Consider the following 27,167-nt stretch of genomic DNA (forward strand, 5'->3'; position numbering starts at 1 on the left):
GCTCAGGCAAAGAAAATATTAAAAATATGAGCTTGTCTTTTCTTTTTTTCAGTGTTTTTCTTTTTTTTTACAACCTTTAAAACAAATGACAAGAAACGTGACTGGATTTCTCTTTTTATCAGAAATAAAAATGATCATCAGATGGGAGGAGTGGGAGATCATGGTGGGGAAAAGGGGGGGGGGTTAGACAGGTGAAGTGGTTTATTGTTTTTATTCTGATAAAGAGACAGACAGAGAGTGTCAGTGTGCAAGAAAACTCATGAGACAGGTTAGAGAGCGAGAGAGTTAGAGTTAGCCGTTAAAGAGAGAGAGTGTCTGAGTGTGTCTGTGTGTTTGTGTGCGTTAGTGTGAGTGAAACAGAGGAGTAGTTCAACTGCAGCACTTGCTCTTCCAGCCTGGGACTCCACTTCCTCCGCTGATGTCGACGTTTTCACTGTTGGGCTCTTTTACAGGCGTCTGCCACAGAAAACACACAATACAACTTATTAAACACATCACATTAAACTGATGATGTTTATATTCATTTGTAAAGCTCTTTTCACACATGTACCTCTGAAAGTTTTAAGATAATTGAAGGACAGACTTCCCCAAACATTCCCTGAGCTGCCGTTTTACATCCCTCACTGTTGGGACTTTCCCAATGAGACAACAGGGCATGATGCCGTCATGAGAACTACATACTTGTGCTACTCAGCAGTATGACATTTATGACGTTTCCAAGTCCTGCTGCCACATTGCTAAAGCAATTATGTTTAAGTTAGAGCTAGGGGTGGGCAATATAAAAAAAATAAATAATTTTTTTGCACATTTGTGGCTATCTGGCAAGCAAATTGTTTCACTAACAGCTTATTTCAGCTATCAAACTTGTCTAAATGCTTTAATAAACGATTATTAAACAGGAACAATATGATGACATATTTCTGTAAACAGGGTGCGCCCTGGAATGCCAACCAATCCAGGGCGCACCTCACCTGCTGCCGACAGCTGGGATAGGCTCCAGCCCCCCACCACCCCAAAAAGGATAAACGGTGCAGACAATTGATGGATGGAACAATGTACTGTTCATTTCTAAAGGGACAGTGTGCTCACCTTTCTCAGGATGTCTTCTGCTAACGTGAGGAAAGCCTTCTCAATGTTGATGTTGGCCTTAGCACTTGTCTCAAAAAACCTAATGCCATGCTCCCTCGCAATCTGTGAAGGAGATATCGGAGTCAGAATGAAGGGTTCAGCTGTAGACACTCAGGTCCAAAAATAAAGTGACTGATCCTCAGAGCAGGACAGGGATCAGGTATCACCAACACACATAAAAAAAACACACTCCCATTCAGGCAGGTGTGTTTGTATGAGTAAGCAGATCTGTATCTGATGTTGCCAAATCTGCAGACCGACTTGTCTCTGCTGGTTTGCTCTAGTTAAATAGGGCACAGATCTAAGACACAGGGGTGTTTTCACTTGTTCTAGACTAACAGATCCAGTCCTAGGATGATATCGTGAGGAGCTATTACAGGTGATTTCACAAGTGACCAAACCTGATGCATAGATAAAGGCCAGGAAGAGGTGACATCACTGAGGAGTCACCATAGGCCCTAACACCTTAGAAAAAGATTCAAAAGATTCCTTTTTTTAACATCTGGAAATAGTGTATTCATGAGGAAAAACTACCCTAAAATACAGGGTAAAAGTTGCACCAGCTCATAGGAAAAATTGGTTTTAACCGTCATCCTGAGTGATGATTTCCACTGTGGTCAGCAAAGTTTTATGTGCAGTTCTTCACTGCTGTGTAACTTTTTTAGTACTGCCTGTTTTCATGTGGGATTTGTAATCCTGCAAACCCCCAATAGCATAGCTGAACCCTCCTTAGCCTCGAACAACTATTTAACATTAATAATTATATACTTGTTCAAGATTGCACTTTAGGTGTTTGGTAGCATCTCATATTTTCACTCACAGTCAGAAAGCTGATATTTGTTGTTTGGTTAATTTGCAGCTTGAGATCTGACGTCATGATAAGGATCTGGTACAGGTGTGTGGCCACTTCCTATATAACATGTCCTGCCATTTTTGACAAACTGTTTGTCTGATGAAGGTCTGTTACTGAAATGTTGCAAATAAATAACGTTACTATTGCAGGTTGGATAGTGTGCAGGAGTTTTCTTCGGTTTTTGTTACATACATTTTCCTCTGACACACCGGTCTTAAGAAATAGATGTGCAAAGCAATTTTTCCATTGTGAAGCATAAAGTTTGAAATGTGTCTGCAGCTGTTGCCTCCTACCCACAAATCAATGCCACAAGTAGAAATAAATGGACATCTTCATGATAAGTGGTTAAAATATTCTTTTCACTTCGATTAAAAAGAGAGAAAAATTATCACTGTAAATCAAGAGGACATAAAAGGACCTCTTTCTGGTCAGAAACTTTAAACTTTTACCCATACTGGCTGACACCATGCTGATCTCTATTTTTTTGTGTATAAAATTGCGTAAAAAGACTTAAATGTTACTAACTTTATTGGATAGAAAAACTAGAAGATTTCTTATGAATTGAAGTCTGTCAATCAGCTACTCAGCATCAATGAAAGGCTGTTTATGGCTGCCGCAGACTGCACCCTCTCACCTGCTCTCCCTTGGCTTTTGGTACGACCCTCTTGTCCTCCATGTCACACTTGTTGCCTAGCAGCATCCTCTCCACGTCCTCATTTGCGTGCTGAAAAAGATTAAGAGGGCAGAGGAGATTAGAAACGTCCGTTTCTCATATCAGTTACACTACTCTCAGCTTCAACTGCACATTCTTTTTGTTGACACTACAGGTATATGCTTTTTTTTTTTTTTTTTGGAAACAGTCACTTCCGTGTCAAGTTCCCACAAGTCAACTAATCAACCGTGATAAAACACACCCAGGAACACAAACACAGAGGGGACATGCATCTTTTTTTCAACATTTCAAAGCTCGTGAAAGCAAACAGAAAACTACAGTCGTTTTTAAGACTTTATCTAGTTCAATATTTTGTAACAAGAAATAAAAGCGCCTTCCTATCTGAATAATTACACGCGTTTAGTCATTTTTACATCAACTTGCTGTTTTAAAGCCAGACTTTTTGGCAAAACAGGTTCCTGACCAGCATAGTGGGGATTTAAAGCTAAGAGTTAATAGAGGAGAGGAGAGAGTCAAAAGTCCCCCCATAAAAATGTCAGCTTTTTAAAAGTATTTCCCCTTGAACTGTTAAACAGAGCAAGGAATTTTAACTCAGCTTTTCCAAACATCTAGTTTTATTTTGGATGATCACATTATTTTACTTTGCACACAGAAACAAAATTATTTCATAAAAAACAATCACTATTAGGGTCTACATTATTAGACCCCTTCAGAACTGACCTTTTTGTTGAGCCATGGCACAAACCATTGTTGTGCAATGATGAGCTTTAACTTTGTCATGCTCAAGCTTGAAAATCAAGTTAAAACTGAGGGCTATCTGCCCATATACACACAGTATAAACACTTCAGTAAGGGTTTGAGCTGTCACTGGAGAAAGCATCATGGAAAAAAACTAAAGAAATCTGTTTAGACTTGAGGAAAAGAATCATTGCTGCTCACAAAGGATGCACAAAGTTGTGACAGCAATTTCAAGTGTCAAGAACTGGAGTGAATTCAAAGACAGCCACACAGTACAGAACAAGCTTGGCAGAGGTAGGAAGATAAAGATTTCAGATGTGTCTAAAGATCCCAGAACAACTGCCAATACACTAGTGAATGACTTAGCCAAGTCAGGACTTAGTCTTGAAGAAGACAGTCACTAAAGCCCTGCACAGGAATGGACTGAGAGGTTGCAGAGCATTAGAACTCCATTTCTGCACAAGAGACACCTTCAAGCAAAACTTAAGTATGCTAAGGACAATGTGGAGAACGATTCTGCATACTGAAAGCATGTCCTTTGGTGAGATCAGATGAAACTAGAGCTCTTTGGCCATAGAGACATTGCTTATGCTGGAGAAAGAAGGGAGAGGCACATAACCCAAGAACACCATCCTCACAGTGAAACATGGCAGTGGGAGTGTTGTGCTGTGGGGATGCCTCAGTCAATCTAAAGGTGGACACCCTGTAATAAGAGATCTCCTCTCAAAGAGACGTTCCCTGCTGAATAAAGTACCAATAAAGTTGTTTTTGAGAAGCCAGAAATAGAGAATATTTTCCATTAAAAGGGCTATTTGATTGTCAAGATAGTTGCTGATCCGTTTTATGTTTTACAGGTTAAATAAAGGTTCAGGAACCTCAGATGAAGACTGTAATCATACCATCCTCCATGTAACAAGCCTCTCTGTACTCTCCCAACCCTCTCTGAAATCAACAACACGCTCTTTAAACTCGTTCATCATCAGCCAGGTCCAGTTCTCAGTTTCCAGGAAATTCATTGTGTTTCCTTTCCTCGACCGGACTCAGAGCTCTTTAACAGCAAGGGTGAGAAAAATGACAAGAAAGCATTCCAGACAAACATGGAGCCATGCAGTCTTACCTAATCGGCTTCATTTATAGTATAACACCTTCATACTGGTCATGTGATGTAATATTATAGTCAGCAGCCAGCAATAACACAGACAGATAATGTCATTTATTGATTAGTGTGTCACTGTAATTTATCTGATGTTTGATGTGGCACAGATCCAGAAGGTTACACACAGAACTCAACAACAATGGTTGTGATAGGAATGAGACAGCAGAATAAAACAATGCAAAGAAATGACACCACAGGAAAGGAACATACAGATAGAAGCTAAAGCAAAGCAGTACTTATCCACAAAGATGGATCTGCTTTAAATAGCAGTAAGCTCAGTGGCAGGACAAACTGACAATTTGTGACTGATGCTGGTCTTACATATTTTTTCAGTCATCTAATATGAAACACCAGGCCTGCTGGAGACTGATGTCAACATATGCTTTAACTCTTTGCCCTTTTAGAGATGACCCACACAATTTATTTCTAACAAGAGCTGAAGATAAGGATGGTTTATGATGTAGTACAATAAAGCATGTGTAAAGTAGTCAGTGACTATGATATTATCCCAGTACAAGCATGCTGCCATAATCAATATACTGCATGAAACTCTTATAACAATATTTCAATATATCTGATTAACTGAAGAACATAAACCTTTTAAGAACAAGCCTTGTGTATCTCCCTAGTTTGTAGCTCGTAGTTAGAGAAGAACCAAAACAATATTTGGGTCCAAGAGACAGGAGAAGATTTTACACTTAAAAAACCTTTGATAACAAAATATATATAAGCCTAAATTTTTTCTTCTATTCAGTTGAAATTTGCAAGATTCAAAGAATGTGGGTCGATTTTAAAGTTGTAAATAATAATCCTCTTTCACTGGATATTAATGCTCACATATAATTTGTCTTGGCTAGCCATAATTCAAACAGTGCATTTTAACAGGACTTCTTTTTTGTTAAGGTATATTTCTGGGCATTTAGGCCTATATCCATAGAGGAGGATGGTGGATAGAGATGGGAACAGGGATGAGAGAGTGGGGGAGAGACCAGCAGGGAAGGAGCCACAGGCTGGACTTAAACCCAGGCTGACTGCTTACATGGGGTGCATCATTAACCACGATTCCTAAAAATCCAGAAATGTTTCTCATGTGTCACATCATCATTACTTCACTTCTCAGTTAGATAAACCTGCACTCTTATTTTGAAAATTATTCTTTAAAAACGGGGGAGGGGGTTTGTGAGCGGTGATCCAAATGGGTCAGGGAGGATTAGCTGTGCTCAGTTATGGGAGGTGCTGCTCTGCATCTATGTGGACTATTGATCTCGTGAGACAGTTTTCAACTCAATAAGAAATCTTGCGAACTTTCAACCTTGCGAGATCTTGTCACACCCCAAGCAGTTCCCGAGAAGTAGGTCTAGGTGGCCCCTATAGTCCATCCCCTACAGTGAGACTAAAATTCATCATCCTCATCTCCATTTGTCACAGTATCAAGAGCTTTTCTTTTTAAACTTCATGATTTAGAAGTGGCCTGATTATATATCATTGTGGAAACACAAATGAACAAATCTGTCAAGAGCATTACTTTGTTAAATAAAAATCTTAATAACAGGATAACACATGTCAGGATGGGAATATTCTGCTGTGCTGATATTTGTCTTTGCCAACTTTCTAGACTGGGTTTCCAGCTAAAGAAAATGTTGACAATAACAGCACTTGGTAATTGTTTTGCATATCAATAGGACATGCATATAGTGCCACAAACAATCTGGTTACACTTGCATGCAGCTACATTTTCATAGACATTCATTAAATATAAGGTGATGTTAGATGACAGGTGATGGGTTTCTGGAGGGCTAAGCTACAGGGTGTGAAGTGATAACATACAGAGTAGGAAACCTTTAGGGCCCTAATATGGCTAGATACACTGCAGAGTTTTGATACAAGTTTTGACCTCAGTTTGAATGTCAATTTTTTCTGACATTTTTTGACAGGCCACAGACATACAGCTAGCCTTTAGTTGCTGGTATTATGATACTCATTTGTTTTCCTCCTGTGGGCATGATTATCATATTATGGGGGCCTGCATGCTATCTTTACAGCCTTATCATTCAGACAAAACAAAGATTTAAGCCACTAATACTCAGTTCCAATCACAGCCTTTCTTTCTGCATCCATCATGCACACAGTATACTGTGGTATTGTGTACCATCTCTTAACACAAACGTAACAGATTATTTTGTTTGTATAAACAGCTTGTAAATTTCAGAGTGAGAGTGTGGCTGGTTTTTGCAGGGCTTGGAATATAAAGCTTACTGCCCAGTTGGGCTTCAGAATGGACAGACAACTCACAAAAAGGAGGGATTATTGGCTAAGAGATAATATAACACCAACTAATATATCATTAACCTACCCATCTGTAAACAGAATATTGTATTTATGTGACATAATCTTTCTGATTATTGATCCCGTAGCAAATTCTAAAAATAAAATGAACAAGCAACAAAGGACAGAAAAAATGATAAAAATAATAATAATATGAGCAATTTCAAAAGGGTCCTCGTGCTGAGGTCAGTGGTTGGGCCCTAAGTATTGCCCACATCAAAACATGAAGCTAGTGACTGACTGTAATGCACTTCTTAGTTTTGGCACAAGGACAAATCTGTTGACATGCTTTTTCTTTCTAGACTGAATTGAGGTGACAAGATAGATGGTAAATATGTGAGCATAAAAACAATATTTCAGTTCATAACAACCTGATGATTAGGGCTAAAACGATTCCTAGAGTCCTGAATGCAAATCATCAGCATCGAGGCTCCACTGAAATCAGTCATGTATTCATATATGCCCATGATGTAAACTTAGACATTGCACTGTGTTGCACGGTGTGCTGTGTTCTGCACAGACAGTTATTTGTGTGGCACAATGCACTTGTTTTCGCTGTTATGACATGCAGTTAAGATGATGTATAATGTGAAAATCAAGAGGGAAGAGTAAGACGATGATGCAGTTATGTTGACACCCGTCCTGCATTTTTAAGCATCCACTGGCAGTGGCATTATGGCAAATATGGCACAATGCCTGCACGGGGGAAACTACGGAGATCTCTGAGTTTAAGTGCTACCTTAACAACTCGCTCATATGCTAGTTTGTGTCTACAAAATCAAAAGTGATTCATTTAAAAATGTAATCTTTCTTATTAGAGTGCTTGATTAATTGACAGAAGAATCAATAGTGTACTTGATTACAAAAAGTACTGATTACTGCAGCCCTACTGATGATTAAAGAAAAAATATTAAAGCAGCATAAATTACACTTTTTTGTACCGCTATCTACTCCATCTTATTGTTTAATTTATAAAGCATATTGTGCTACTCATCATCAAGCACTAACACTTCTATAAAATTTGTCAGCTTTGTACAGTGTGTCCTTGTTTGTGCCTAAATGATAAACACTGTCAGGGTCTTCCCTCCCTGCTGCAGAGAGCATCCACACATCCTGACCAGAGGTGGATCCAGAGGTGGCTGAGGCCAACCAGGGCCCCCCTGATCTGACTGGCAGCCCTAAAATCCTAAACAGTTACTGTCTTCTTGCCATGTCAGCCAATAATGAAAAGCTGTGTTTTTTTTTTCTTTAAGCTTATTCAATTACTGAGCATATCCTAGCCTACATTAGGTTTGGTTTTAGGTGAGTGATATCATAGTGGCCCACCCATCCTTAGATTTTTCTGCATGCGGCCCTCAGTGAAAAACAACATTAGACCCCCCCGGTTTACATAATGTTAGAATGAGTATTCGTAGAGAAATCACAGAGGTCTATGCCTGTTAACGACAATTACTTTATACTTGGCATGTGGCTTCTATCAGCTGCTTACTGGTAATAAAATCAATATCTTAAACAGAAAACTTGTGTTTTCACCAACATTAAAATAATCAAAACAACACAGCCTCCTGTTCCTCTGCACTGAGGCAGATGCAAACTGACATCTGGCTCATCTGTTGTAGTTTAGTCACACACTTCTGCTGCACAGCTCACCTCACTCACATCAGCCAGCTAGTTAGCAAAGCTGGCTGCATTCCCTTAAAGTATTGATGTCACTCTGTCAACATGCCAGCAATAAACAATGGATAAAAAATGGAATGCCAACACTCAACTCCGACACACTGATCCCCATAACCTCTCTCATAACATCTGACCCAGAAAGCATGAATCAGAGGGTGTGTATGTTTTTACCTCATCAATGTTGCGCAGCCATTTGCTGATGTTTTCAAAGCTCTTGGCATTGGTGATGTCGTAGACCAGCATGATGCCCATGGCTCCTCTGTAGTAAGAGGTGGTGATGGTGTGGAATCGTTCCTGGCCCGCTGTGTCCCTAAAAACACACATATTATTGTTTATTTGTGTTCATTGTCTTATATTAAATCAAAACCTTCAACCAGAGAACAGCAATTTCAAAAACCCAGATTTTTACCTGGCCTGCACATATGGGATGTGGATAATACTGTGATGCAAGATGTGATTAACAAAAATTATTACATACACATTATCTTTAACTGAAAGTAGTTATCCATATCTGCTGTTATTCATGTGCTACACTACACTGTTTTTGCAACATGTCGCTCCTGAATTTTTCTCCAACAATGGGCACAAATTATTTTTAAGTTACCAAAATATAAGCGTAGCTATGATAGCACAACTGCCATCTAAAAGCTAAAAATTTGTGCATGCTAAGTAAGGAAAAAAGTTTGGATTTTCACAAATGGTTCCTGATAATGCTCAATGGCTATGGTGTATTATTTACAAAGAAGTGTTCGCTAATGAGTATGAGGCAGTTGAAACTCCAGCATCATATCGAGACCAAACACTCAAGTTTGGTGACCAGATCACAGGAGTTTTTTGACAAGAGGGACTCGGGGATTTTGGTCACAGAAAAAAAACAATTGAGACTTTTGAGCATACAGGTGTACCTAAAAAATAAAATGTCATGGAAAAAGTTATTTCTTTCCTCTGATTAAATTCAAGAAGTGAAACTTCCATATATTCTATATTAATCTCACACACAGTAAAATATTTCATTACTTTTTTGTTTTAATGTTGATGATTATAGCTCTGAGCGCACACAAATATAAAAAATCTTTCCTTTCTCAAAATGTTATAACATCACAAAACACCAGTCCAAAAAGAGGATTTATAATACAGAATTGTTGGCCTTCTGGAAAATTATGCTCATCTTTGTACTCAATAAGTGGTTTGAGCTCCTTTTACACAAATTACTGCATCTAAGTGATGTGTCATGGAGCAAATCAGTCTGTGGCACTGCTGGGTTGTTATGAAGCCCAGGTTGCTCTGATAGCAGTCTTCAGCTCGTCTAGATTGTTGGCTTCACTGTGGGCAGGTGCCATAACCTGCTGGAAAAGGAAATCAGAATAGCAGCAGATGGAAACATGAAGTGTTCTAAAATCTCCTGGTAGACAGCTGACAGCATTGACTCTGAATTTGAAAAGCACAGTGGACCAACACCAGCAGAGGACGTGGCATCTCAAACCATTGCTGTCTCTGGAAACCAGAAACACCTGACTTCAAGCTCCTTAGATTCTGAGCCTTTCCGATTTTCCTCCAGACTCTGGGACGTTGATTTACAAATGATATGCAAAATTTACTTTCATCTGAAAAGAGGACTTTGGACCACTGAGCAACGGTCAGCCCAGGTGAGAAGCTTATAACATTGTCTCTGATTCAGGAGTGGCTTGACACTATGAACGCAACAATACTAGTCCATTTCCTGGACCCGTCTGTGTGTGGTGGCTCTTAATGCACTGACTCACTACTTCACTCCTTGTGAAGCTCCCCTAATTTTTTGAATCTGCTTTGTTTGACTGTCCTCTGGAAGCTGTGCTCTTCCATGTTACTTGTGCTCATTTTCTTACCGCACTTTTCTCTTCCAGTCAACTTTCCATGAATATCAAGCAGCAACCTCTGGTCCTAAAAGATGAAGCCAATGCGGAAGTGCAAAAATTGCTATACCGTGACTGTCCACTTTAGGCTGACTGCAGGAAAACAGGAAGTTCCGTCTGCACACGTTGAACAGCCGGTTTTGACACACAAAAATAAACTGGTTTACAGCCTGGTTCAAAACACCAAACGTGTCTCATTAGCTAGTGTCTTATTGTGCTCCCACTGTACAGAGGGTGAATTTTCTTTTGTACCACAATCATTTGGATTATATTTAGGATAAAACTCACTTCACGGTGATTGGCGCGTCTCATTTGATTGACAGATAGCTCGGCAGGCAGAGGCTCTGTTCCTGTCGACCAGAATGCTAGCTAGCAGGCTGACAGGAAGTCGCGCTTAGTGGGCGGGCATTAGGTTGATCCAAAGTTCGGTTGAGACCATGATTTCAATATGGAAGCATCCACAGATTGGCTTCAAAAGCCGTTTTACTCCGCCTATTGTAAGCAGACGACTGACGTCACACGGGGTTTGTCCAATTCTTTCTACAGTCTATGATGAATATGTTTTGATGCAGCTTCTGAGAACAGTCCGCCCTTTCAGCAGTGACCTTCTGTGTCTTGCCCTCCTTGTGGATGATGTCAAGGACTGTCTTCTGGACAATAGTAAAGTCAGCAGTCTTCCCTGCGATTGTGATTGTAGTTGTGTGTACTGAACCAGTGTAAGAGAACGAAGTCTCATGAAGCATTTGCAGATTAGACTTTTCCACAATATTCTAATATTCTGAGATAGTGAATTTTTGATTTTCATGAGTTGCAAGCTGAAATCATCAAGATTAAAACAAAATAGTCTTGAAATTTTTTACTTTGCATGAGATGAATCTAGAATATATGGAAATGTAACTTTTGAAGTAAACCACAGGGGAAAATACTTGTATGTGTTTATTAGATACACCTGTATAATATTAGAGCAAAAGAGAAGAAGGGGGCATGTAGCAGAAACTATGTTTTGCCAGGGGATGCTCACTCTACCACACTTTGAAAACCTCTGATTTAGGGTTTATAGAGTTCATGCATCATTATACTGGGATGTGTGTATTTCATTATGTCCACATATACAAAGTGTTCTCATGGTTTCATGCAACTGAAAGTTGCTTTTATCAATAAACTGTAAACTGAAAGGCCCAACTCGGGACAAGAGTCAGAAATCAGCAATAGCTATAAACTCCCTTTCCTACATCAGTTTCCAAATCTCAACTGAAACTACGTTCTATTGTATGGTCCCAATCAAATGAAATAAATACAATTAATTCAAAATATCAGAACAGTTTGACAAAGTTCTGCAGTAATCACTCCAAGACTATTCCACAAGATGCTTTCACTGCTTCTAAATCATCAGACATTTCAGTAACAAATGTCACAACATCTATGTTGCTTCCTTGGCTAAAAAGGTAGAATGACAGAGGTATTTAGATGTAGTCCTAGATGTCTCATCTCTATTTGGCCTGCTGTTTTGCCCATTAAAAGTCCAGATAAACCCCTTATAATATATTTAAAAAATCTGCTTCAAGGTAACAATGTCACACATCTGCAGCAGCCTGCATCTCAACTGTGACATTTACCTAGCAGTGGAAACCCTGCCAGCATCCATTTATCACCACTGATAAAGAGAAAGAGAGGAAGCCCAGGAGCACCAGATTAAACCCGCTCTTATAATAATTGTTTCACTGTGATGTTGAATAATAGCTGGCTGTGAAAAGGTTGGATTTTATTGAGGCTGGTGAAGTTAAAAACATCTCAGTGTGCTTGCTCTGAATGATAAAGCTTTAAAACTAGACATAATGTGGTTGGACAGAAAGAGGAGGAAATGTGAAGTGGACTGAGACTGAGACGCATCCAGACACAGAGGAGGTTTAATGGACAGTATCAGGCCAAATGAGATCAAGTTTCAGATTAGATTCAAATCAAGACAGAGAAAAACAAAATATCTAGAGTTTCACATGAGCTAGAAAATCCTTATATTTCACCATTTATATTTTGTTATTAGGAAATGCACATGCATATATAAGAGAGCCCTTTTCACAATTTGCACAAGCTCGTAAATCTGCTTTTCCATTAACAAAGTATATATTGGAGAAGACATCAGACTGAGCACACATTTGATAAACACTGAGCTAAAAAAAGGGATTATTAGAGGTTGTTATGCTTTAAAAATGAAAATGGAGAAAAACTCCACTTACTTTTATGATGAAGGCAATATCCTCTATGAATCCATTTATTTTATTAATCTTTATTAATCCCTCTAGGGAAAATTCAGTTTTACTCTGTTACTGAACAGGCTATGCAGAGAAATGCATCCATATGCAGAAACATGATCCTATGGAGAAGCACTAATGGAGGGATGAGGGCATGAGGAGTCAGAGTGAGGAGCTGCTGCACACAGGGAAGAGCCTGAGAGATTGGGGGTTCAGTGCTAGGGATGTACGATATCGTATTTTGATCGTTACTGATATACCAAAATTTAAAACATTATTTTAGAAGATACAGATTTTGATAAGTAAATGTATTTCAGACCTAAACTTCAGTTCTTAAAACACACAATTTAAAGTCTGAGGATAAAAAAAAAATCACAAATTTTAGTTCTTAAAACATACTTTGAAGTGCAAGGAATGACGATGAATAAAGAAAAAGACTTTTGATGAGGTACGTCTATTGGTCCAGCCAAAAACTTCACTAACTTATTTGTTCTTACAGCCAATATAGGCTGATTTTTAAAGCTATAATATCGGTTGCAAATATTAACTGAAATTTTAATATCTGCCAAAACCCACATCACACTGAAAATGTTGTGCATCCCTATTCAGTGGCTTAAGAGCATCTCAACCAGGGCTGGGCAATTAATCAAAAATTACAGTAAATTGCAATATGGCCTGCAAACCTTTTCAAATCGCAGAAGGTGCAATATTTCTTTGACCTGAAATTTGTGTCAAAATAACAGTTTTAAACTTTGTTTTTTTGCAACAGAGACGTTATGCATGGCATATCATGCAAACATTCAAGCGCCATTTTTTTGTATAGTCTACAAAAAAAACCCCTACCTTTATTTTTGTACTTATTTCTTATTCAATATGAGAATGACAAAAACCCTTTAATGCATCAAATCATATCCAATTTGCAATACGAGTCAAAATTGTCAGAATTAGATATATTTAAATAAATGTTCAGCCTTTGTTTAGGAATAAAACAAAGTTTAGGAACAATCGCAAATCAAAACGCAATATTGGAGGAAAAAAAAAATTCAATTAGATTATTTTCCAAAATCGTTCAGCCCTAATCTCAACAGTACACAGGAATTGAAACATCACCTCTCTAGCTACCACACCATATTTGCCTTTCACCTGATATCTTCAGCAGATCTGCCCACTGAAATGATGCCTTAGCTAACCAAACCAAGCGCTCTGAGAAAAGCCATTTAAAGCTAGTTAAAACAGGTTCAGACACTTCCTCTAGTGCTTGATCTTTATTATATTTTGACCACAGCACAGATGTTTATTTAGACCTCAGGTGACCGTGTTAAACAGTGGGTAAGAGGTATGATATGTCACTTTATCAGTTAATATGATTCAAAGAATAGGAGAGTTATAAAAATTATTACCATCTTTCTTGATCAAAACTTCATCTGTAATGCTATAAATGTATGCTACAACAACACCAGTCATCTTATACATACTAAAGTTTATTTTTAAGTGCAAATGCCAAAACCTGAATGGTTTCAACTTCACAAGTAAGAATAACTTATGCTAAAGCTTGCATTTTATTATAGTTAAGTGAACATGTTTGGATTTAGGATGGCTATGTTGACAAAACCTGTGCACCACTTTCAGCAATACCAAATAATGAATCAATAAATCCACTTAAAATACAATGTACTCATTAACTATGTAAGTAGTTTTCGGTTATAAATCTTTATTCAGTCTTCTAAAATCTTACCTATAAACCAACACCATGGTCTTTAGATAGAAAATGCTACAAACTGAGGAATTTCAGATCAGAAAATCAGCTGTTGAGAACTACAATAGGAACTCTGCAACAGAGCTCCTGATGGACTGATGACCGTTTCCTGTCCTAACATTTTTCAGGGCTTAAGGGAGGCATGTCAAACAGATGTTTCCCTACAATGTAACAACTCACTAACAGAGTCAAACAGTATTGAAGGACACTTCTCAAAATGTTGGTGAATGTTTTTGCCAGACACAGAAACCAAACTGCTACAACCAATCAAAACGCCTCTTTTTTGAGCAGTTCACTGACTCACCAGATCTGTAGTTTGATCTTCTTTCCTTGTAATTCAACAGTTTTGATCTTGAAGTCTATTCCTGTAACAAAAAAAGAAAGTATATTAGCTACATGTCAGTCAACACTAGCACATGGAGTATGGACAATTACAGGCAGAGATGATCTGAGAAATCACATCTAACACCAACATAGACAAGCAGCATTAAAACCCTATGGGATTAATAGAGATATCACCAAAAGACACTCAGAAACATCCAGTCTCAAGTGTTCCCATCATACAGACAATAAATGTATCTCTTCCTGATTCTGCAGTGTCATGCCCAGACTTTGAGCCTATCAGGAGACAGCACTGGGATCAGCAGCTGGCTAACAATGGGCGCAGACACACAAAAGAACCAGGTTACTGAGAAAATCAGGTTAAGGCCTAAAAACAGAGGACAGTGATAGAATGTACTGAAATGACCTTATTACTGTAAACCCGTGATTACAAGCTGCTGGTTAGGAACATGATACTGCACATATTTGAAATGTATTAGTGATATCTAATGTCAATGCCTTAAGGGGTTTATCTCTGGTTGGAAAATCTGGACTAATTGTTCAGGGAGGGTAAGACTGCAGTCAGAGAACACACCTTTTTCTGCATGCATGTCTTCCAGACTTGTTTGGGTTTTTTAAAGTTATAAGTTGGGTTTAATCGAACTATTTAGTAAGAGACACTTTGCCATGAGTTTTTGTTTCAATTATTTAGATTTTCTCTGTTTATTAAAGGGTAGATATAACAAACAAATTAGGCACATGCTGCACAATTTATTGCAGGTTAAGGCAAGTCTAAATTCATCAAAATGTACGAGAAAAATAACCAAATATAAAAGATGCTTTCTTGATCACTGGGCAATCATTTTACACATTGGATGTAAGTACTGTGCTCATGCTTTTACAGTATTTCAATGCAACTAGATAAAGCCGAAAATTGGGGCACAGGTGGCCGAGTGGTTAAGGCGTGCCCCATGTATGCGGAGGGCCCAGGTTAGAGTCCGGCCTGGGGCCCTTTACCGCATGTCTCTACCCTGCACTTGTCCCTGTTTCCGATTTTATCCACTATCCTCCTCTATCACATAAAAACACAAAAATTCCCAAAATAAACCTTAAAAAAAGGGGCTGAAAATTGCAGTCAGGTACTCTCAGTTTAATTGGTGCTAATTAGGTGGTGAAAAAAAACAATTTTCTGATTTATTTTGGATTCAAGAGGTAAACATGAGGAACAGTAGGCAGTTGGAAAATATTAGAAAAAAATTATTTTGTGCTCATTTTTTTGTGCAATACCTCCCGGTGTTTTGGAAATTATATTTTACTCATATTCAGGCCAAATCTAGACTACACTTTCATGATGTGTACATAAAACCAAAAAATTCCAGAGAAAAAAAAAATGCATAAAAAGGATAAATCTGCTTCTTATTCATATTATTATTATTAGGTATAAACTAACACTGGTATCAGTAGTTTTTGGCTTTATTGTCAAAAATCAGCCATCAGCAAATATTGTTGAATGGACAGATATCAGTAGTAGGGATACCATTACAAAGCAGCAAACAGGTATTTGAAGCTGCTAGTGCCTCTGGAGTCCCATGAACCTAAAGGTATAGGATCCTCCAGAGGCTTGCAGTTGTGAAAAAACCTACTATTCGGCCACCCCTAACCAATGCTCACAATCAGAAACTGGTGCATTGGGCCAAGAAATACATGAAGACTATTTTTTACACAGTCTTGTTTACTGATGAGTGCCGTGCAACCCTGGATGGTCCAGATGGATGGAGTAGTGGATGGTTGGTGGATGGCCACCACATCAGGCTACGACATCAGCAGGGAGATGGAGTCATATTTTGGGCTGGAGTCAAGGGGAGAGAGCTGGTAGGCCCCTTTAGGATCCCTGAAGGTGTGAAAATGACCTCGACAAAGTAAATAGAGTTTCTGACTGACCACTTTCTTCCATGGTACAAAAAGAAGAACTGTGCTGTCCACAGCAAAATTATCTTCATGCATGACAATGCACCATTTCATGTTGCAAAGAATACCTCTGTGTCATTGGCTGGGCATATGGGCATAAAAGGAGACAAACTCATGGTGTGGCCTCCATCCTCCCCTGACCTCAGCCCTATTGAGAACCTTTGGAGCATCCTCAAACTAAAGATCTATGAGGGCGGGAGGCAGTTCACATCAAAACAGCAGCTCTGGGAGGCTGTTCTGACATCTTGCAAAGAAACTCAAGCAGAAACTCTCCAAAAACTCAAGTTCAATGGATGAAAGAATTGTGAAGGTGATATTAAAGAAGGGGTCCTGTGTTAACATGTAACTTGGCCTGTTAAGATATTTTTGATTGAAATAGCTTTTGATTTCATTAAAAACGACCTATTGCTGCAAATTCAATGAATGACCATTTTCAGTTCTTTTCAACCTAAAATGCTGTGAAACTCTGTTGTGTGTAATAATTTGGAACAGTGCACTTTGAGTTTTTTTATTTTTGGAAAAAAAAAACAGCATTAGGAGGATTGTTCAGGAAAATTTGAATTATGCTCTATGGTTGATGACTTGAAAATTGTACTGACTGTCATTTGCATCGACTATTTAGGAAAATCAGAGAAAAATATCAGTAGCATAATAATTTGGAACGCGGTGTATTATTTTCTGAACAGGATTGATTTTAAGCTAGTTTTATCATCAGTCCAAGTCATTTAGATTGATAATGGATGTTTGCTCCCCTCCCTGTATCGTGCCCAAACCTGATATCAAACACCATGGTTTATCTGTGTATTATGTGGATATCAACCATGGAAATATAACAGATAAAGGCATATTGTTCTAGACCCTACATATCAAAGTCAGTGCATTTATTATATTTCAAGGCTACAATCCTTTTTATTGCAATTCTGCAGGAGCAGCGCAACAAAGCTCTGCCGCTATTACGCCCAAGACATTCATACTGCTTCTGCAAAAGCATTACATTGGTGTTCCTGACTGTTAATTCACAGTGCATTATGTCAGAGCAAGAGAGCATGGCTGAGCTGAAACTCCACATACACACACAGTTAGACATGCACACACACACAAGATTGCAAGTGGCTCCACCAGTCCTGTCTCGCGTCTGTTACGCCTCTGTTACTATGTCTAAAGCCAGTACAGGGGGAGGGATCAATTTGCCCCCCACCCCACCCCACTCTCCTCAGTGACATTCAAACCGAGGTGAAATGCCATAGGGATGTGCCTTGAAACAGCAGTGGGAATACAGGGTGGCTGTTTTTGCCTTTTTTAAATAAGAAAGCTGTAACAAGAAAGGAAATATGGATGTAGGCTGTTTACATGGGCACCTGTTTCATCAATAGAGCTAAATCAACACCACAATTATATTATTTTCTGAAGTATCAGTTACTTCTCTATAAAATGTTGACCTTAGATGATCCATGATGTCACACAGGACAAAGAAAAGTACACCAGCCTCCCATTTCAGAAGTCTGACCTTTATATTTTAAGGCAGGTGATATCTGACTCAATTACAGTCTAAACAAATAGTCAAACTATAACTGAAACTTGTATGCAAGCCTGGAAGAAGTAAAAGGGATTTCACCAGTGTGAGGTAAAGGTGTTAACAAACAAGGTACTGAAGTTAAACTTTCCAATTCATGACAATAAATCAGAAGTTCACACTATTAGTCAGGCTTATAATCCTCATCATCATGCTTGGGGAGCCCCCAAAGAGGTCAGATCTTAAAGGGGTGACTCATACTCAAACATTCTAGCCAATATTCTCTAGTTAATCGTGAGCTGTCAGTTCAGCTCTGGTCAGAAATTGTGGTTGGTCAAAAAGTCCAAGAAACAGCTGTGCTCTCTAGATGGGGCGAGTCATATAATAATGAAGAACAGGCTGCCAAGGTGTGACTCACTGGATATTATGCACTCCCCAGAGAGAGGGAGGGAGGGACAGAAAGATATATAGTTAGCTAAAAACAAAAAGAGACGAGAGGAGAGGAGGTTTTGTACATGAGACCCATCATTGTGTCTTTAAAAACGGACATTAAACCTTTAAACAAACAACTGAATCACATATTTAATACTCAGAGCAAAGACAGCTATAGGAGGTTGAGTTTTCTAGATAAAAATGACCAAAGTTGTCTCTCAAAGACCAGACTCCATAGGGATGACATAATATCTGTGTGTTCCAGGTGAGAAGGAAAAGGTTTTTTTTTTTAAAGGCGAGGTGCTCTGGCAAGTTGTCGAGAAAATATGTGAATTGTGTAATCACACGTTTAGTAAATCACTGGAAAAATGGGCCCACTTATCAGGAGGAGGATGACACTTTCCATAACAGTTGGATGTTATATTGGACGTCTTAAAAACAGAGAGTGCGTGGTTTATGGCTGGCCCCACTCTGCTTTCGATCCCAGAGGAACCATTCCTTCCACAACTATGAATTCCACTGTAGCCAATCACCAGTTTCCATGCAAAATTCATGATATTTGTGGAGAGAGAGATTTCAGATCGCAGCATCATGCATATTCAGCACTTCATATATGCATAGCTCCTCATTTACAAGGATGAAGGGAATAAAGAGTGATTGGAAATGAGGATGAGAGGCAGATGAGAAAGGGGGGTTTTCCAGAGGGGGTATTTTGAGAAGCAGCTGTGCATGCGTGTCTCCAAAGGTATGAGTGCTGTGTCAGAGGAAGAACACACTACTACTTCATACGACCTGGTTTTGCTGGTTCTTCACTAAGTTTTGTTACTCTCTGACTTTATAGCTCAGGCTTTGAGGGCTGTAACTTTTATGTGTCAGGCTTCTCATAAAGCTGAGCGATGAATTTCTGAAAGCTTTGATTTGGGATTACAGTCACACTGTACATTTTGTACTAGCTGCACAAGAGCAGTGTGATGAATCTGCATAACTAGTTTGCTGCATTTACCAAACTCAAGTGTAAGCAATCTAATTAAGACCATCACAGAAACGAACTACAGGGAAAAACATGCCACTACTATAGACTGAAGAAAATATCGGACAAAGCTTTGAAAGCCAATCTGTGCCATATCAAAAGTGCTGCCAAAAACCAACTTTAGATAAAAGATGGGATTTTAAAGTTGTTGAGTACTCCCTAATTATAATTACTGTAAAGGGGAAAAAAACACATTTCACACAGAGTATGCTTTCTGTTGCTTATCTGAGCTGCTCATCCCAGCTCTGAATAAAATAACAAGATATGATAATGTAACAAAGGTTTATTTACCATATAGAAAGAAAACAACATGGAGCTTAGTAGTATGAGCAAAATGGACCAAACTTTACTCAGCCATTGCCATGAACTCTTCCACAGTGCAAACACGCTACTGAGAGAAAAAACAGTAACATATGACTTCATGGAGAGATCTGTCCACGAGTCTGTAGTAACAGTCATTTAATCAACATACTTCTCCATCCTCATCCATCTTTTTCACTCCTTTAGCAGTCAGTAGTTGCAATGGTGACTTTAACTCCTGTGCAGCAAAGCCTTTTCCTTCCACATAACTGAAAGGGAGCATACTGCATTTCCAGTCACCAGTTTCATCAATTGTTATATCGCCACAAACGATATGTGAAAACCGGCGCTAACAGGACTAATGTTAGTTTGAGGTTTGGGTCATATGTTGCTCGAGAGTTCCTATAGCTCTCATAAAGCAGTTGTTCTAGCTGCAATCTGGCTTGCTGTGGTAATAAAGACAGAGCTGTGGCTGAAAAGTGTCCCTGTGTTGTCTTATTTTCGTACTTATTATCATTTCCAAACAAGTATGTTCAGTTCGACAAACACAGAATATTTCAGTACATATGTATCGCTAAATCAGCTAAAACATTGTAGAATATAGCATAAATGCTAATAAAGAAATGGTATTTGAACAATGACTGCCACACTAACCACTACAGTACTCTTAACAATCCCTACTTTAGATCAAACAGCCAAAGACTTGGAGCTAAGTTGGGTCTTTAGCCTTCTGACAAACTCTACAGCGGGCTGCCATGCTGTCATATCATCCATGCCCCTAATTATGCATTTACTCATTACTCATATTATTCATATCCTTCTTAAAAACCAAAACAGACAAGCTGTTAAAAAAAGAATGATCATGGATCAAGAAAAGTTATGGAATTTCTATTACATTGAGCAGCTTGGCTCTACTTGATTTGATAGCCAAGCACGGCAGTGATTTTGCTTTTCAACCACAACCAAGCTCCCCATTTGAAGGCATGTCTAGAACTGATGATGCAGCGTTTTGACTGGATGACATACAGCAAGCATTGTTTTGTTCCGTTTGAAGAAGAACCCATTGTTCCTACTTCAAGGTTTCTTCTTCTTCTGTTGGTAATCCAGCAGGTATTTCAAAGTTTGGTGCAGTGATTGCTGCTTAAATATATCTGCAAAGCCAGCCCGAATTATGACACTTGGAGGTGGGCCGGGCGCGCTTGGACCCTGCTCCAGAGCAGGGCCATTCCGGGCGCAGCGCGGTGTGGCCAAAATGGTGATGAAAAGGTAAATCAGCATGGCTTTGTTTGGATAGGCACAGACAAAAGTCGTAGTGGAAAAGCCCAATAAGAGTAACTGGACTGTTGAAAGTAAACAGGTCTAGATTTATTTGCTATGGCGCAAAAAAAAATTTATCATGAGTTGACGATATGACATGAAAGACCAGTGATCATCTATTTTACTAAAAGAAGCCAGTGTTCTGACTCCAACCTCTTAAACTGTTTTCTAAGGCTGACATCTTTCATTCGACTGGTCGGACAGTTGGTCGGAATGCTCTCCTTCCTGTTTGTTGGATGGTCATGCGAGTGCGTGCTAGAACTAAACAGCGGAGCTTGCAGCTGACTCGACTCAGAAGGAGCAAGGAGCAATGCTGACAACACAGAACATATTCGCAGAACATATTCTATCCTGATTGTTTCACATCAGTTAGGCTGTAAATAACTTGGAAACAACAGGTCTTAAACTTGACACCAAGATGCAAGCGTTTTGTAGGCTACCAAAGTGGCACCACTGAGTGTCTCTGCTCTGTCCTCCGTTCATCAGAGCCCCAACTCCCGTGACCTGTTTAATTCACCGGTTAGTAAATACGGGGTATAATATTGCCCATTATCATCAGATTAAAATGTTCATGTCAGCGTTAGTATCTGTTACAGACAGAAAGAGAGCAAAGAAAGAAAAGACGATTTTGTCATTAAGTCATGACAAGCGGACTTTTCTCTCTTCACCTCAGTAAATAAATGCTGCATGTGGTCTGATACATGCTCATAAATGTCACATTAGTGGTTGGAATAAGTGATCATGTTAATAGTTATCATGAATAAGTGAGTAACATTTTCTATAATAAATAAGAAGGGAACCTATTTGAAAGTTCACTGCTATTCCTAAAGAACTAAGCCAAGCGTTTTTATACCAGGCTCTAAATAGTATTTGCTTTTTCCCCCCTCTCTGTTATGTTACACAAGTTGACATGCTTTTGGTTTTAGCTCTCAATTCAGCAAAATAACGTAAAATTGGATGAAATGTTATCTTTTTCTGAGTGGTAAAAAAAAATACCCAGTAAGCAATGAAGAAAAGCAGCAGAGTATATGAAGGCATGTAAAGATAAACACTGACACTTTCTTTTTTGCACCCCTAAAGAATAACTGATCGAATAATCTGCATAATAATTGATACAGAAAAAGCATGTATAAAAAAACACCATTGATATTTGACCTTAAAGCAGAGCATGCAGTTCCTCTGATGAGGCTCTGGCTTATTTTGCAGAAGTACAGCCAATCACACAATATCTAACTCAATATGACAGTAGTTTGGCATACTGTTAACAATTAAAGCTCCCTGAAAATGAAAGTTTGGCTTGGATTATAGAGCTGGGACATTGCGTTCATTGTAATATTAACTTTTACAGCTTACCCCACTACATGGAGCTCTGTTTTGAATACAAATGGAGAAAAATGGCTGAGACTGAAGCTTTTGCTGTAGTTTTTATGGGGACAGCTCAAAAGGCAACCAGTGTAAACTTATAGAACTATATTGCTTTGTTAGAGTGACTTCTTATTCTGTATTATGCCAGACAGTCTCTCTCAAACCTGCCACAGGTGTTGCCATGTTTTTTTAGGCCGGCTGAAGTAGGTAAACACCGCAAGTAAGCGCTTCCTAAACCAGATGACATAAATTACTGCTGCTGACAGTTTCAGATCGCGCACTATCATCATCTTAGTCTCTGGTCATTCTGATACTTTAAAATCAGCGTTTTTCAAAAGAGGTTATGTGTAAATGTTGGGCTTCTTTTGAGAAGTGAAGAGGGAAGGAAGAGCCACACTGAGGATAAAGCCTGGGCTGGACCACATTGAGGATTTTTAAAAATCTTAACCAAGTCTGAAAATGTGAGAACCCACGCATGACAACAAATAATGACAGATGTATCAGTTTAGTTCTTATAATGTGGTGTGCAACCATATGACCAACACAGCACACATTAACAGAATCATTTCACCAACAGCCAGTCTCCACTCTTGAAACGTGAAATTTGGCACGGTCATACACAACTTTAGAGTACACAAGCTAAGTGTGGCTCGCTGTTTGCTACCTCTCCTCCAGCTCCTCTTCTTGTCAGCTCGATTGTGGTATGGATATGGAGTAGGATTATGAGGTACAGAAGTATCTGGGGGCATTTAAAAATAGCCACCCTATTGCTTTAACTATGGTCATAACGACAGTGCTGTGTAATGAATGAAAATTTATAACAAGTGCCCTGAGAATTTGGGTATGTTTCTGAAGGCAGCAGCAGTGCCTGTGTGTGAAGATGTTATGTAAGTGATGATAGAATTTCTGGTAATGACGTCGGGTTAATTTGTCAAAAAAAGGGTCTGGGGTGAAAAAGACTAGCTCATATATACTATGCACCGCAGCATGCAACACACTACAGCACAGTGCTCTGGTCTTCTTATGAGTCAAACTCTTCAACCTGCACATCTGGTTGTAATGTGATCAACAGCAATGTATGCAAATATTGAACACGTTTGATATTTACAATTTCAAGTCAGACCGACACCAACAATTTTCCAAGTAGATCGTAGGGGGAAAGACCACTCTCAACACACCACAGGAAAATCTGGTGAGATAATCTCAAGACACATTTGATAACCAGGCTCTTTTTGACTTTGGGCAAATGGAGGCGAATCCAACCCAAATTGGCACGATCATTTTGTAGTGTGTACCCTGCTTTATTTACTTGATAAAAAATGTCAATTTGATAAACCATATCTGATATCTAATATTCCTGCTGCTTTCATTGAATTTCACTGCTTTTCCTATAAGGAAAAAAGGTAAAAATTATGATATTAAATGATAGATCAAAATAGAGAAAAGGATTTGTGCTTAAAACTTGGCACTCATAAAGCTAAAAACTTCAGAAGAAGAGGAAATATTTCAAAAACAGCAACAACAGAACTGCTTTCTTTAGGACAGAGCCATTATCAGGAAAAAACTAATTAATGCTTGTTTTACACAATGTTCCAAAAGTGTTTTTCAATTGTAAAGTGGTTAAGTACAACTGAGACTAATGTTGAACCTCTTTATAAGCATTTTCTCTGCCAATGTTTTTGTCTTCATGAGCAAGGACTTAGCTAAGAAGATATTTAAATGGTAACTTTAGTATTTTTAGTAAGAGTAAAAGCGTTGCCTTGTTATTTATGCAGTTTTAGACCAATTTAGACAATAAATACCACATGCAGTAGCTTTAGATGCCTCAAACAACATTTTTAATGTGAATGGGTTCTTTTGCAGTGTATTTAGATATAATTTACAGAAGACGGGGATTTTTTAAAATATACACCTTTATAATATATTTCACCTTTAATAAAAGCTAACAGCTGAAACACTTCAATCATCTTGGCAGGGAAAGTACCTCTGCAAAGAGGCAAAGGTCACTGTCGGTCTTTGACTGCTATAGAACCCGTCACTCTGCATTTGACCATCATCACACAGCCTTTCCTTGAACCAATGTGTGCTGTCATGGTGCTTTTGACTCTTAAATACCTCACAGCTAATATAATCAACATCATTTTGTTAATAATTCGGCAAAGCAGACTCTAACTAGAAGACTGAGGGTAACACAACACAAACATGAGCTTATTCCTAGACAAAACCATAAACACAAAACACCTACATGTGACAGCGAGATTTGCAGCACGGTGACTGTTCAGTGTGGTACCTCAACAAATCTAATCTGGCCCGGATGCCTCTGGGAACACTGTCGCCCTTTATGGTTGTGTGTTCTTAGACACACAGTCAAGAGGAGTTGTCGACACATAAAGCTGGGCTAGAACTAAAGTTCAATCAAGAGATCAAGGATGTTATGCCAGTGTACTGCAAACATTTCAGCCTAACGTACTTATGTTACATTATTACTCAGCACTGATCTTAAGCAACAGGAGTAAACGGATCCCTCACTCGGGCTGTGAAAGGACTCAACATAGTTTGACACCTGACTCATGAGAGCGTGATGATGGACGCATGCGTGGAGGTCAGAGGGGGAAAAAAGCTGATGATGCCACCATGATGGATTGTTTATAGTTTCTTTAAAGGAGTAATGAAAGAAGCTAAGCACAAGTTAGAGGTGAAAGTACTTGGTTATTTTCCAGTAGGAGTTTAAACTACTTTTGACTTATTAATTGACTCATTTTCATAGAAAAAAGTTACGTTTTTATTCTTATTTAATAACTGTGATAACGCCTTACTTTACAGACCCCTGAACAATATTTAGATCATTAAATGAGTTTCATGTTTACAAGGTAGACATCAAAACAATGACGTTGTTTACACTTATAAGATGGTTATTTTAGGAAAAAAAAAGAAAGTTACAGATTAAAATGGCCTGAATGTAACAACTATATAGTAATTCACGTCTAAATTAATGTAATTATGATGTGATTTAAATAGTTTTTGGTGCAATGTAATGTTCTTGTCCTTTATTTTTGCTACTTTTATTAAAGTAAAGTGTTTACATTTGCTTTCTGTCATCGCTTTTTCGTGGGGTTACTATCTTTTTATACAAAGAGCCAGGGAGTGCTAGCTACAAACGGCATTTCTCATCGTAGATGTGTAATTTTAAAGGCTATGTGTGATCGCATGAAAATAAAAACGCCTGTCATGCATATGTGGAGATGGGGCTGGTGCTTTTGTAACACCAGCACGGCCCTGTATATTAATGCCACCCTAATGCTAACCTAGTTAGCTCACTAGCCACTGGGTCAACTAACATGACAGCAATTCCCCTACTACCTGAACCGGTTCTACTTGCGGTTTCTGGCAGGCTTCTTCAAAACACTACGGGTGTTTTGTTGGTTAGGTCACAGTTATTTGTAACACTGGTTAAAGGGGTTTAGCTAACAGCTAATAGAGCTGCACAACTAGCTTTCCAGCTAACCTGTGTAGGCCTGCAGAGAGGCTAACGTCAGTGCATGCTGCTAGCACACAGGCTAACCAGATATGTCCAGCCTACCATTTCCAGCTGCAGGAGAGTGAGGCAAGTACCCAAGCTGTCAAACTACCTCCGATAGGGGGGTTCAGCTAAATGAGAAACATCTGTAACAACACATGATCCAGTGAGTGAGGCCCCCGGCTCTTCTTACCTATGGTGGAGATGAAGGTTGTGTTGAAGGCGTCGTCTGAGAAGCGGAACAGCACACAGGTCTTCCCCACGCCCGAGTCTCCGATCAGAAGCAGCTTGAACAGCAAGTCGTACGTCTTCTTCGCCATTGAAAAGCAGCTTGTGAACAACCAGACAAGATACAAAAACAAAAAAATGGTAACCTAGCACGCCTATGTGAAGCCTAAAGCCAGCTCCTTAGCCAACCTGACCAACTACCCCGCTTCTCCTGACTGTTAACGGTTAACAATCTGGGATTTGTTGATTAGCTTGGCAAGCTAGTTGGCTAAATACCACCCGATTAACGTGTCCGTAGACGTGTCCGAGAAGTTATGTATTCCCAAGCCGGACTGTTTCCCCCTTTACAGCATGAGAACAGAAAGCAAAAATAGGATCTCCTCCCGTGTGATTCCTCTTTTCCACTCTTTCTTTTCTCCCACACAGTCGGGACAAAATGGCTCCTCTCTCTCTCTCTACCCCGACTCACTCTTTCTTCAAACTAAAGACGAGCTAATTCAAATTCTCGGCACACCCCGTCATTCCAGAGCCCTGCCGCTAGCTCGACCGAGAAGAACTTGAAAAAAATCTCGACGTAAGAGTGTGTCAAAATCACTGTCTCTTCGGAGTTATTTCTCTTTTTTCAGGACAGATTAGAACCGAAATATAGACGACCGCCGTCGCCTTCGAATGGGAGCCACCGCGGCGACACCCTAGGCCCACAGACACGCCTTTTTCCCGCCCCTTCTG

At 39.1% G+C, this 27,167-nt stretch overlaps 1 protein-coding gene across 1 annotated transcript; it reads right to left on the reverse strand.

The window, feature by feature from the left end:
- Window positions 1–102: 102 nt before the first annotated feature.
- rab10 (RAB10, member RAS oncogene family) lies at window positions 103–27,127 on the reverse strand. Its single transcript, XM_041805251.1, has 6 exons — window positions 26,404–27,127; window positions 14,752–14,812; window positions 8,722–8,860; window positions 2,616–2,705; window positions 1,090–1,191; window positions 103–456 (listed from the first exon to the last, which is right to left on the reverse strand). The coding sequence occupies exons 1-6, from the start codon at window positions 26,528–26,530 to the stop codon at window positions 370–372; spliced, it is 606 nt and encodes a 201-aa protein (XP_041661185.1). The 5' UTR covers window positions 26,531–27,127; the 3' UTR covers window positions 103–369.
- Between the last annotated feature and the right edge of the window lie 40 nt (window positions 27,128–27,167).

Source organism: Cheilinus undulatus, linkage group 14, assembly GCF_018320785.1.
Source record: "Cheilinus undulatus linkage group 14, ASM1832078v1, whole genome shotgun sequence".
Lineage (NCBI taxonomy): Eukaryota > Metazoa > Chordata > Actinopteri > Labriformes > Labridae > Cheilinus > Cheilinus undulatus.

Bases quoted from the DNA above. Each gene is read 5' to 3' on its own strand.
- rab10 (XM_041805251.1), bottom strand. From the start codon at position 26,530: ATGGCGAAGAAGACGTACGACTTGCTGTTCAAGCTGCTTCTGATCGGA. The intron at 2,706-8,721 runs GTAAAAACATAC...AATCTTTTTCAG, and splicing joins GGCTGCGCAACATTGATGAG to CACGCAAATGAGGACGTGGA. The intron at 457-1,089 runs GTGAGCACACTG...TTTCTGTGGCAG, and splicing joins CAGAAGACATCCTGAGAAAG to ACGCCTGTAAAAGAGCCCAA.